The sequence below is a fragment of the Durio zibethinus genome, chromosome 21, assembly GCF_047325235.1.
Source record: "Durio zibethinus cultivar Kanyao isolate XHJ-2024 chromosome 21, ASM4732523v1, whole genome shotgun sequence".
Lineage (NCBI taxonomy): Eukaryota > Viridiplantae > Streptophyta > Magnoliopsida > Malvales > Malvaceae > Durio > Durio zibethinus.
In genome coordinates, this window is record NC_143182.1 from 1,289,730 (window position 1) to 1,302,940 (window position 13,211).

The 13,211-nt window shown below is 34.5% G+C and overlaps 1 protein-coding gene across 1 annotated transcript; it reads right to left on the reverse strand.

The window, feature by feature from the left end:
* Positions 1–6,212: 6,212 nt before the first annotated feature.
* Positions 6,213–9,137, reverse strand: HAM3 (GRAS family transcription factor). The gene is made up of 2 exons (XM_022901291.2): positions 8,926–9,137; positions 6,213–8,767 (listed from the first exon to the last, which is right to left on the reverse strand). The coding sequence occupies exon 2, from the start codon at positions 8,678–8,680 to the stop codon at positions 6,473–6,475; it is 2,208 nt and encodes a 735-aa protein (XP_022757026.1). The 5' UTR covers positions 8,681–8,767; positions 8,926–9,137; the 3' UTR covers positions 6,213–6,472.
* Positions 9,138–13,211: the final 4,074 nt, after the last annotated feature.

Consider the following 13,211-nt stretch of genomic DNA (forward strand, 5'->3'; position numbering starts at 1 on the left):
ATGTTTTGAACTTTGAAGAGGACAAAAGCTGGCAAATGTCTCGAGTCTTTAGCATATCTTTGTTCTTCTAAACTAGTATAACTGAATCCCTTACTCGTAGGAGGCTTCTTCAAGACAAAAGTGCTTACCTCAATTCCTTAATGAAAAGTTGTTTATCATTATACTTTCCAGGGAAGGGTGATTCTTTTAGAGCTTCAATAAAAAAAAGTGTCACTTTTATGGTCTTCCATATCTAGAAGATGCCTAGCTAAATTTCGAGCTCTTTCTCTCTCTTGTTCTTCAATTCCCTAGAATCTGCTTTCAACTGTTGAGGTGACTAAAGGCAACAATGGCTGGTCCATCCAAGAGGGGCTTTGAGCCTGGTTTCTGTGAGAATGATAAGGGAAAGCTACTTTTCCTTGCATTTGCTATGTTCTTTCCCTTTCCTTCGCTCGAATGCGCCACGTACATAGGACCAAAAGCAAAGAAAAAAACGTCCATGGATGTTTACTTTAGTCACCAATTGCCATGATTTCAATATCTTTTGATAAAAGACCACCTCATTTCCGCCTCATGACTCTCTAGTTAGGCCTTAAAATGCCTTTTTTAGGTTGTTAAAAGACTCCTTCTATGTATTAGTCCTCTTTGTTTGATTTTTTTTTTTTGTGTGTGAAATTTTGATACGCAAGGAATGTGTCCTTGTTTCATGAAAGCTAATTGGGAGAGGCGGGGCCAGAAATTTTTTTGATGTGGGGCTTCCTCCAGTTTGTGGAGGGCAAGAGTTCCAGCTAAGTACTTAAGACTTCCCTTAAGCCCTGAAAATGACTCTACATTGTCTTTCTAAAATCCCAATTATGGATAAGAAAATTATTCTTTCTGTTCCTAGACCATAAAACTGTGCTTTTCCCAGTAGTGGTTTTTGGAGCATCAACGTAATTTAGTGACCTTTCATGGCTTCAAAAATTAGACATTTCGGATGCGCCATATATAGCTTTTGCCCCTCAAATTTATTTATGTGTCCTCGTAGTTAACCAAATGAGACAGCCATAACCTTGGCCAAATGAGCTTATGTTGGATTTGGTTTCCTCCATTATTTTTCTGTCAATTACTTTTTAATACAATTTTAATCATCACAAATTTTTTTTTCCAATTGATCGATGGGTCTACACATGTTAACAATACTGATAAATACATTAAAGAAAAATAATTAGTAGAAACTCAACCCTCGTACGTTTACTAACTTATATCAGGGTTTGATAACACGAATTCAAGGTTTCAAAGAGTAAAAACAAATTGGAAGTCTAGTTGATTTACTGGCGTAATGATTTAAGTATCTACTACTGCATTATTGATAGCTATATATCCGATAATTATAAAAGAGCAATGTTAAAAAAAAAAGCATTTAATTGCTTGGAGCATAAAGACTCAATCGCATCTAGTAGAACTCTTCCTTTCAGAGCTTTCTCAAGTTTAGAAATTGGAATCTCCAGGGGAAGTCATAACTGACAAGAAAGCACAAACGTAGTTGAATTGAACATATGCATTTATACATCTATTAGTAAAAGCTATATATGAAGGCAAAGAAAAAGCAAGCACCCCACCAACGTGAATTTAGCAAGATATATATATATATATATGTGTGTGTGTGTGTGTGTGTGTGTGTGTGTGTGTGTGAGAGAGAGAGAGAGAGAGAGAGAGAGTTTCGAAGAAAAGGGAGAAGTAATTCCAGATTATCAGGAAAACGAGGGAGAAAGAAAATCCCATGTCAGGACCTGAATGATCTTGGTCTGAGGTACACAACTATCCATCCATGGCTAGCCAAGTAGAAAACATTTTAGTACGTCCCATACACTGACTTAATCATGTTCTAGGCACCACCTTTGTAGGCAATAAAACCCACAAACAAAGCAATTTAATTTGATAACAATCAACTACCATAGCCGCACACTCGGCTTACAAAGTTAAAAGACCGAAAGCCTTACAAATAACAGTTGACATACGGCAACAAAATGTTTACATGCTTAATTAGTTAGCATAAAGGCTATTATCACATATAGCTAATCATACAATAACACAGTTCAAGACCCAATACATAATATGGCAACTAAGCACAAATAAATTAAGTTTGACTTGGTTTAATGTTCCAACAGAATTGAGGCTCCATTCTGTCAACCAGCTTTCAAAGGCTTGTTGACTCCCTGGTAGATAGGATGAAAATTGAGAACAATGCATGAAATCTCAAATATAGATATTGTGGTAATTTTGTAGTTTGATTTCTTTTACATAACTAATTACACGTTTCTCACCTCAAAATTTATCAATCTTGCATTAAGTTTAGATGTTTTTATTTGATTTTTCAATGACAAAAGAGTAGTTTTGTAACTTGTATAATTGGCCACTTATCTCTCTAATCATCCGATCAGTAAGTGTTGACCTCAACCACTCTCTTTCACTTTCTTGCATCGCAGCCCAAAGCTTTTATGACTGGTTGTTGAGAAATCGTAGACACATAAATCAGGGTTAAATATTTTGGCCATGGCGGGATTTGATCCTTGGTTCGATTAAAAGCTTCCTTTAAAAAAGAAATATTCTCAGTCTGCAGTGAGTTTCTCCCCTGCTGCAGTGTTGTCACCCACTTTGAGGCAATCAGATGGTGATTGTCCCAAAACAGCATGAATCGGACCGTAAAGATTGCTTAATCTTTGTTGACAAAGACACTTCAGTAGGACGGTCTGTAGGTGATCTGGAAATGGACAATTTTTATGTTCGTTTAATGGCTTCAAGCCTGACAGGAAGGTCAGATTCAGGCAAAAACTGGCCATATATGCCTTTCATCTCTGTCCGTAGTAGATCTTTGGACCGGCATCATCAAAGCAGCTTGTTATGCATTGTCCATACACGTGGCCTAAAGTACGATCACGACCATTCACTCTCCTGGCCCCCCCCCCCTTTTAAGTGGAGAGATTTATCATATATTCATCGGTTGTCATTTTCAATCTCTGTTCCAACATTGCAGCACATGAGACAACCAGTCACGATCGTTTGATTGGGCTCGGGTGGACTTGTTGATTGCAAGATTTCAACAACAGGACTTTGGGTCCCATATGCTTTAGCCAATGTATGTTCTCCGCTTGTTATTTAAAGGCTGTTAGGACAGGCTCCTTGGATCCGCATGTTGCACCTTAGAAAAGCTTCTCCTTAATAATTAATTAATAGGTAAATAAAGTTTTCGTCTTCTTTTTTATAAATACTAATGTTTTAATGAAAGTATGTACTAAGTACTAACTAGTAATATAGTAATATTTTTATACGAAGCATTTGATAAGATTTTTTTTTGTACCAAAAATGTTGTAATTTAAAAATAAAAAATATATAGACATTAAAATTCAAATTTTAAAATTTTCATCATAAAATTTACACTTTTTTTAATAGTGTATAAAAATATTAAAAATAAATTACAACAAAAAGATTGATACAAACATTAAAATTTTCAGATCAAATTTATATTAGATTTGACATGCTAATGAGGTTGTTTTTTAATTGTAAAATGAATTTGTTTTTGTAATTAGGTATATAAAATATTTAAAATTTCTTTCTTATGGTTTTTTATTTAAGTTTGGTTGTGACGTAAACTTATTAGCATGTTCATAAGAATTTATGGTAAATTTTTTAAAAAATAAAAAAAAATAGGGAGCATTTCATTTATAATTTTTATTATAATATTATAATTATTTGATTATAATAAAAAAATTATATTGGTTGTACATAAAATTTTAATAATTTTCAAATAATTTTAAATTATAATTAATTAATTATATTATAATTATTATAAGTAACACGATCTCGAAAAAATAAGTAGCTATTCGTAATTATCTCATAGCTTAACATCATAATTGATTCAAGGAAAAAAAAAAAGAAAAGGACAACAAGATGGAGTGGTGGCCGCATGCTAGGCACGTGCCAACTCCACTTCCAAATTCCCGTATCCCCACTTGCAAAACAAGTTGCACTTGCTCTGTATTTCTCCTCTGCCCAATTCTTCATATATGCTATTGCCACCGCTTACCAAAGAAACACAAGAAATCTGGCATGGCAATTTGAAGTATAAAAAAAAAAAAAAAAAGTTGAAGCACCTGTCTTAATCATTGATTCAAGTAAGGTGAAGAATTAAACAGACTCAATAACAACCGGGTGTCACCATCTTCAACATTGACTGACCCCCACCCCCAACTCCTTTTAACTCTCAAACAAATTATGGTATTTGGTAACAAATCAATTAAGGAAAAACAATCAACGAATCATATGAATTATATTTAATCTCAAAGTAATTTCTTTATATAAAGTATTTCAGGATAACAACAACGATTAAGACAACCATACACATCAATCATCATTCAACATTTTCTTTTATACGAGTACTGACTAATTCTGTGTTCCAAGTTTATTAATTAATAAATACATAAATTTGAAGTCTTATTGCATATAAATAAATAATTTCTCTTATATAAATACTTTATACTACTATATATCTTACGCTATTACACAATAAATTATTATTATAAGGTTGTTGCAGGTAATTGTATATAATTTATTAATAAAATGCTAAAATTTTAATTTTACTATTTAATTTTTGATAATCTTAAATAAAAAAAAAAGTTATTTTAAAATTGTTTGCAGGCCGATTAGAATAGTCTTTTTGAAGCTGACGCATTGAGTTTTTGTTTTTCTAGTAGGTAAGAAATTACTGGTAGCAGTTGTCACGATAATATTATATATCAACGCCTATTAGTTCAAATAATAAGAAATTTAATTTTTTTTAAGTAAAATTTTAATTTCAAATCTTATGAATAAAAAAATAAATTTAAAAAAACTTGATTTCTTTACGAAATTTAATCCGATTTAATTTCGAATTAATTAAAATCTAAAGTAATTATTAAATAAAAAAAAATCTCAGACAAAAAAAATGATAATATTATATAAATTTATTATTATAAGCAATGAGCCAAAATATTTCTTTCTCATTAGTCATATCCAACATGGCCTTTATCCTTAAATAATATCATATAATTGCGTTTCTACAAAAAAGTTTAGTTAGATTATGAATGAACTATAGAGTTGAAAAAAGGTGCAGAGTAAAGAAAAGATTTTAAACTAATAATTATGTGGGGGTCCAATGGTACAAGACCCATGTGACCTCATTAGGGGAAGAATTAAAAAAAAAACTAATTTAATCATACAATAAAACAGCAAATTCAATGTATTAATAATACAAGTGTTGGCATGCATAAAATATCATCATACATTATTCCATTTTTTTATAAAATTAAAAATTCAAAACTATAATTAACTATAAATAAACCAACATAATGAGCTTAATTATTTATTGCACCCACCCCTATATTGGACACATTGATGACAAATAAGCTTTTGTTGATGCATGAACCGGAGGGAATTTAGGCCTAGACCTGATTCGATCGTTTGGACCTTCGGTGCCATAAATCTATGAACCAAGGTTCATGATTAACGCCAACACCCTCAAGTTAAGCCAGTTTAGCAATAAATCTTCCGCCCTCGTTAACACAAAATCCAGATAAATATACCTTATCACTTTAATAATTGTGCTTATCAAGAGTGTCATAAAGATGATCTGATTGCAAAAGCTAGCAGAAAAAGATGTCTAACAAGCTTTTCAGCCATGGGTTTTCCAACCAAATACTTTATTCAGATGCAGTTTGTAAAAGACAGCGATCAGTTACTTGGCGCCGCTTTCAGTACAAATTAACGTAACCAAGGTTCATTTACTGCCAGGAAAATCATTAAATTGAAAGTTCAAACCCTTTTTCTTTCTTATGTTGCAGAGGGGGGTGGGAGGCGTGTTTAAGGGACGAGAACTACTTCTCCACACAGCAGAGTTGCAGATTGAGTAGGAAGTACAATAGTTCTGTCCTAAACCTGTACTTAGAATAGAAACTTGCTGGTTTATGAAGTTTCAGGATTTCCACAAACAGTTGAAATTATCAAATCCACAGTTCGTCCAACAACAATTCACTCTATTGATGACTTGATCAAGCAATTGAAAGATTAGAAAGAAAAAGCTACTAGCATCCAAGCAAGGGCCAAATAATTTAATTCCTGAGGTCAAATTCATTCTCCTTTTCCCATAACTTGTTTTACCTTGTTGTCAAGCTTACAACAAACAATCGCAATATAACCAGGAAAAAGAACCAAAACAGTTGAACCCACATCCAAAGAAACAGACTGAAAATAAGAAGAAAAAAAGACTGTACAAAGCCATTCAGTTACTAAAATGTTTGGTTTTTGATAGGAAACAGTAGACCTAAGGCACATAGACAATTAGCTTAATAGAACGACAGGCAACAAAAATTGTAAGGCAAAAGAAAAATAAAAAGATCAGAAACTAAAAGCAGTAAGTTATGAAGCACCTTCGCAGCAAAGTTGAATTGGTAGAACCAATATAAAAAAACTCCACTCCTCAGCACCTCCAAGCTGATGCAGCAATTAGCTCTCTCCTCTGCCAGCAAAGAACAAGTGAAGACTGCCTCTTCTCCACATGGAAACCTCTAATTGGAGTCCGCTGAATTAAACACTCAGCTTGAGACTCCGTGAAATTACTGAAAGTCAATGGAGAGAATCCAGATTGTATAAACAGACTCCTCCAAGCAGGTGTTCTTTCCAGGGACCCATGTCGACCCAAGACAATCTTCTCGATACCAGGTTGAAGCAAGAACCTTTCAATCTTTTGCAAGGCATCAAGATTCATATTCACAGCATCAAGGGACTCAAGGAGACCAGAATAAGATTGGAGGGCATGGATTATATGGTGAGGAAATGAGACATCAGTTCTGTCGCAACCCCTATCCAAAGAGACCACGATTTTGGGTGACAACTGCTTTACAAAACGAAGGACCAGAGGGAGGGCTGAAGGGTAATTAGAAAATGAACCAACTGGGAGATTAACTGCAATTGCTTCATTTTCAGGTAAATGCAGAGGCAACGGCCAAGAACCAGAATTCAAGGACTCAAGACTGATTATTTCAATCTCAAAAGCCATGTTGATTTCGCTAGCAAAGTGCTTAAGATTATCCTGAGTGAAACCGAGTTCTAGCTCGTCATGAGTGGATGGAGAAGCAAAGGCAGTGATTTTCAAAGAAGGGCCACCACCATTTCTCAAAACTAGTTCCTGCATCAAAGAAGCCCATTGCCCACCATAACCAATATCAAAATCAATTATGTGAATTCTACTACACCCTTCAAAAACCTCAAGAAGTGCTTGGTTGCAAGTAAAATTGGCGAACTGAATGATTGGAGAAATCTCAGAGAATGACTTATAAGCACCAATCTTGAAAATCAAGTTGTACGTGGACAAAGCCGATGCGTTGGTAGCATTCAAGCGAAGGAGTAACTGTAAAGCCTCCTTGAAGTAGAAAGCAGCCCTGATAAAGGGCTTACCTACAGGGGAGAGCTGTTGATTGAGCCGCGCCAATATCCCTTGCGCGAGTACCGGATTCCCGGTTTCGATCAGCTCTGCGGCCTGGATTAGTTGGTCAATTATTGCCTGCTGAAGCTGCTGGTTCGCCAATTCATCATTAACTATTTTCTGTTTCGTTGATGCTGTCATTCCAATTGTCGTTGGGCTTTGCTGAAGCATTTGGAGCTGCTGTTGTTGGCGACGAAGATAAAGCTCCTGTCCTGAACCCGAAAATGGAACCTTTGGGACCTGATAGTTTGGTACACTTGAGCCAGAGTTAAGTCTCTTTGGTGGTGGTGGTGGTGGTGGTGATAAAAGATGATGTTCTTGCAATTGAGCATAAGAAAGTGGCAAGAACATAGCCGGGTTTTGAGTAAACTGCGCTTGATTTTGGTTTATTATCACCTGTGGATTATAAATCTGAGGCTTTTCATCCAAAGCTTCGAGGGGCTGAAGCTGCTGTTGTGCAAAGACACCAGGAGGGAGTGAAGTAGGCAAAAGATTTTGCGGTGAAGATGTAAATACGGGATTTGTTGGGGTTGAAACCGTACCAAGCCTTGTAAAATCAGAGCAACTTACAGTAAGAGGAGGGTCAATGTTGCTTACCAAATTGCCACCACCAGTAATGGACTCAAAGGTGAAACCTTGATCCACCACACCAAAACCTGCATTGAACTCCACATCTTGAGACCCACCATCTGACTGGAGAATCCTGTTTAATCCCATAGAAGGGTCTTCAATATCACCCATGATTAGCCTCAAAATGGATTGTTCTTGACTAGGAGACCCGGACAACACACTCTCCCAATCCTCCATACTCAAGCCACATTTTTCCGTTCCAATATCTACGGACTGGCTGTTGTTGTTGTTGTTGTTGTTGTTGCTGCTGCTGCTGTTGTTGCCGGAGACAGCCGCCTTAGCCGCCACGCCGGTGGTGTCCGTGGAGGCAGCACCGCCGCCGCTTCCGCCGAGAGAGGAAGACAGTGTTGAGGAAGATGTTGGAGGACTTGGACTTCTAGTATCAAGAACAGACGTGGGCTCAATGCCCACATAGCAGCAACCTTCCTTGTTGTTTTGCCACTTTTCTTGTAGTTGTTGGTGATGCTGGTTTTGGAGAAAAAGTGCTGAATCTGAGAAAGAAGAAGTAGAAGAAGAGAAATCTAACGCCCCCTTCCCTTGAAACTCCTCAAAGGGTAAGGGCATGGCCTTCATCTAAGAAAATCAAAAACAAAAATATCCTCAAATAACCCAAGTACCCAAAACTCTCCAGTTTCCAATAATCAACAAACCACCACCCACCTGTTTATACAACAAAAAGAAAGAAAGTTCGAAACCAAAAGAGAGATGGGTTAGTTTGAATACTACAAATAAGAAGTTCAAAAAGAGACAAATTTCAACAGGAAAACCAACTCAAATTTTGGAGGATACACTTTCCAAAAAAAAAAACATACTCCTACCATGCAAGGCTTAGCTTCTTCTTCTACTTGAGCTTTCTTGCTTTTAACCCATGGATGTTATTTGTACCTCAAAACCCATTTTTGGCACCATCTTTTCCTTTCTTCTTGTTCTATGCCTTTACTTTGGAGTTGGGTTTTTTTTTCTTTTTCTCTTCTCTTCTCTTTTCTTTTCTCTTCTTCTTGAGCCTTTGTAGAAGTACTCTGTCTTCCTTATGTTTTCTGCTATGGATGCGTGCAACATATAAAAGTGGTAAAGTGCCCTTCATCCTCTCTCTCTTCCCCCATTCTTTTCTTTCTCTCGATTTTTTTTTCTTGATTTTTTTAATTATTATTTACATGTTTTATTTTTTTATGTGGCTTTTGTCTGTAGACGTAGTTTTCTCTGTGGTAAAGTTTCTGTCGTTCATTTTACCCCTACTCTCACCTCAACCGCCGTGAAAGCAACTATTCCTCTATTTTTCCATTTCACGAATTTTGTTAAAAATCAAGCAAGCTTTCACTCCGTCACGCTTCTTTCAGGCGCGTCAAGTCCTGTCTGACATAGTTTATTTTTATTTTATTTCTTTTACAGGGAAAAGGTGAACGAACCGGCTCAGAAGTTTTTTTTGTTATTTATTCATATCCTTGTAATACCCTTCCCTTGTCCTGAAATGTTGGGGTCATTTCTGGAGGTATTTTGGGAATTTCAATGAACAGAACCTGCTGGCCTGGTTTTCGAAACTGAATCTGACGACACTAGATAATGAGAGTGGCTCTTTTTGAGGGTTTGAAAATATCGAGAAGGTTTCAACGGTTGAGATATTTTGGCTGAGCTAAAACTGTGTGGCTGTGATTAACTGCAACCTTTTGTTTTTAATTTTATTTTTGGTTATTAAAGAATAAAAATAGTTGAATTTCCAGTCAAGTCCTGAGTTCGACTGTTGTGGACCATTGGGTTGGGGCTCGTTTGCATGAGACGTCGTTTTCTGGGTCCAGTAAAGCAGTAAATAGTTATTTTTAGGAAGGTGAAGCGCATGGTTGTCAATGTATGATTCAATTATATCATTTTATCAGGTTTAAATAAATAAGCAGAAATTTGTGGGATTTAAAGAGTATTAAAAAACATAAGGTTTGGTACCCTAATGTTATTTTATAATTGGATTCAGTTATAAAATGTAATTACGAGGTGATCAAAAAGCTTTTCTATCATGCTAAATGAATCTTTAATTTTTAGGATAATCAAATGTTTTTCCGTGGATAATTGAAGTTGTGTGAACTAATAAAAGTTTTTGTTGGTTTTCTTAAGCATAATAAAATATTGATTGAAGGCTAACAAACCCAATTATCAATGATTTTTTAACGAAGATCATGTCTCAACAGTCACATGATGATACTAAAACAATAATACTTTGGATTAAATAATGAATGTAAGAGTATATATTATAATTTATGTATTTATATTACGTGAAATATTAAAATTTATTTATTTATATTATTTTTTATAAAAAATTATGTGCAAATAAAAATATATAATACATATTTTATTTTATTAAATTTATATATAATTATTTTAAAAATTTTAAATCGTATTATTTTTTATTTTGTTACATTATATTATTATATCATATTTTAAATTATTAAATATATGTAATGATAAATAAAAATTATTGTACGATGCTTTGAATCTAACAAATGTAACGTGGACAATTAACCCATCTTGGCTTAGGATTTAATGTATTTTGGTTACTTGTATTGTTTTGGCCAAGATAGGGAGCAACTACTCTTTGCTAGTTTAGTCATTATTGCAAGAATTTATTGAATTTTATGTTTGATAATTAATATTTGATTGATTTTTCCACTCGAAACATGTCTTTAAAATTTTAAAAAAAATCCAAATATTAAATTTTTTATATTTAAAACTGTCATTATTGAAATTAAAAATGTAACAAGTTTAAATAGTTGAGGTAATACGAAAGAAAGATTGGCAAAGCTGAAGGGGGTTGTTTGGAGGGTGGGATCAGTTAACTTGTGCTTCTGCATCATGCAACAATTAGACGTAGAGAGATACGTCCTCGGATTTTCCATCTTAATCAATAGCGACTAAGAAGCAAGGAATAATTATTGCCTCAACCTTGATATAATAAGCTAGATTTCATTGTTTGCCATCGTAAAAACACTTCAAAGAAAACAATATCTCATCCATTAACTTGGTTTTGATCATATTGTCCGCCAATACCTGATAAAACTCGAAAAAAAAAAGGAAAAAAAAAGAAAGAGACTCTAGCTCTTCCCTTAAAAAAAAAAAAAAAAAACTACTGGAAGCAGAATTAGTTGTCTGTGAAGGCAACATGTTACTGAAAGTCAAATAATATCATTAAAAACCAAACCCTAAAGGGTGGGACATAAATTTAGAACAATGGGTAAACCTTCAGGTTGTTTTCTTTTGTCTTTTCAACTTCCATGTTTCAACATTTTTTAGCCTTCTTTAATGCAAATTTATATCTATGTTTTAACCTTAAAAGAGTCAAAGTTGCTATCAATTTTGCCTTGCTTTTTTCTCGATGAATTTCTTGGGATGGGCATGAGTTTTGTCTACATTTGCTTTAAGGGTCACTCGCTCAGAATCAATAATGTCACTTTCCCTATATAAACCAATGATCATGAACCATGAAAATGAAAAAAAAAACACTTGTGTAATTCATCATCAAATTGCACTTTCTTGTATCCATAAGTGGGCAGTGGTATAATTAATAAAATTCATGTGAAGATTTGCATAAGTGTATGAAATACTATTAGTATATGAAATGATAATAATGAAAAATCCAAGGGCAGGTACTTTGGCGGTCTATTTGTCTAGACAAGATTGAAATTTGGGGTAATAATGTGGGGAGGGCCGGAGGGGAGAGGAGACATGCTTAGGTTTGCCATGAATTGTTTAGGAAATCCATGATTTGGACATGTCAGGGAAGAGGCTTAGTTTATCACCCTCTTCCCATGTGCTTGGTAACAACAACTCTTCCCTCTCTCTCTCTCTCATATGAAGTGGAAAACTGACCCAACTCAAAACCTCCCTTCACTATTGAAAGATAATAATAATAATAATAATTAAAAAAAAAAAACCCTTTGCTTCCCTCTTTCTTCTGTCCTCTTACATTTTATATTCCTATAAATTTCAAAATTTTTATTATCTCTCTCTTTCTATCTTTTTAATCTTTGTTGGCTAAAAGAGGTGGTGATGACAAGTTCCTTTCTCTCCTCTCAAGACACCCAAATCTCAAGCAACTGAAAGAAAAAAGGTTGCTAGTCTAAGCCACCATTTCAAAGCTAAAGCCTATAAAACAAGCGTTCTTTGAAGCCAAAATCACCTCCCATTTGGGTAACAGAAACTTCATAGTTTGTTTTGATTGAAGACCCCCTAATCATGATTGCTATATATCATACGTGCCATTTTATTTTCGTCTGTTGAATGTCAGGCAGACTATGATTATAATAAAATATACATGAAAAAAATAGATCAATTATTCATTGGTCCACATGGAAACATGGAAAGCAATGGTTAGTTCAGGTAACCATGGCCGACTCCATGGCACAAGCGCCGCCGATTTAGATCACGGATCAATCAATGTTAACTACTTAAAACTCAACCACGAATCAGAAAGTTTGAGTTTAATATATTAATTAAGAAACTGAAAACAAGTGCATGCATATATATACCGAGTATATATGTGCAAATTGATGATATATATATTTTTTTCTAACATTGTCTTTGACCTTTTTTTTATTTGGTTTGGTTGGTGATAGATAGTCTTTTATCATGTTATTCAATGTTTCTGCTATTAAATAGACAAGTTTTGGCATTTGCTGTTTGAGTAATCGAGTCGTTGCCTTCTAAAGTTCCGCACGAAACCGGTACTCCGCTAGCAATAAGTTGAAAACACGGCCCTATTAAAAAAACATACTCAGAATTGGCGATTGGTGGCCACCAAGAGCAGGTGAATCCATGAAGGTCTAACAGCTTTGTTTATTATTATTATTATTATTATCATTATAAATTCTAAGTTATTTACTTTAAAATTGTAATTTAATTTTTTACCAATTACTGTAAATTGAGTGAGAAAAATGGGTAATAATTTCTATATTACTTACCATACAAGAAAGATAAAGGTAACTTGTTATAGCAGTGTAGGGATAAAAACAAGATGTGAATGACTGTAATCTGCCTGCTCTTTTATTTCAAATGTTGTCCTGCCTCCTGCATTATGATCAAAGAAACCACAAAACCATCAGAAAATGAAACTAGGCAGAGG

Excerpts from the sequence above, each read along its gene's own strand:
- HAM3 (XM_022901291.2), bottom strand. The coding sequence starts at position 8,680 with ATGAAGGCCATGCCCTTACCCTTTGAGGAGTTTCAAGGGAAGGGGGCG.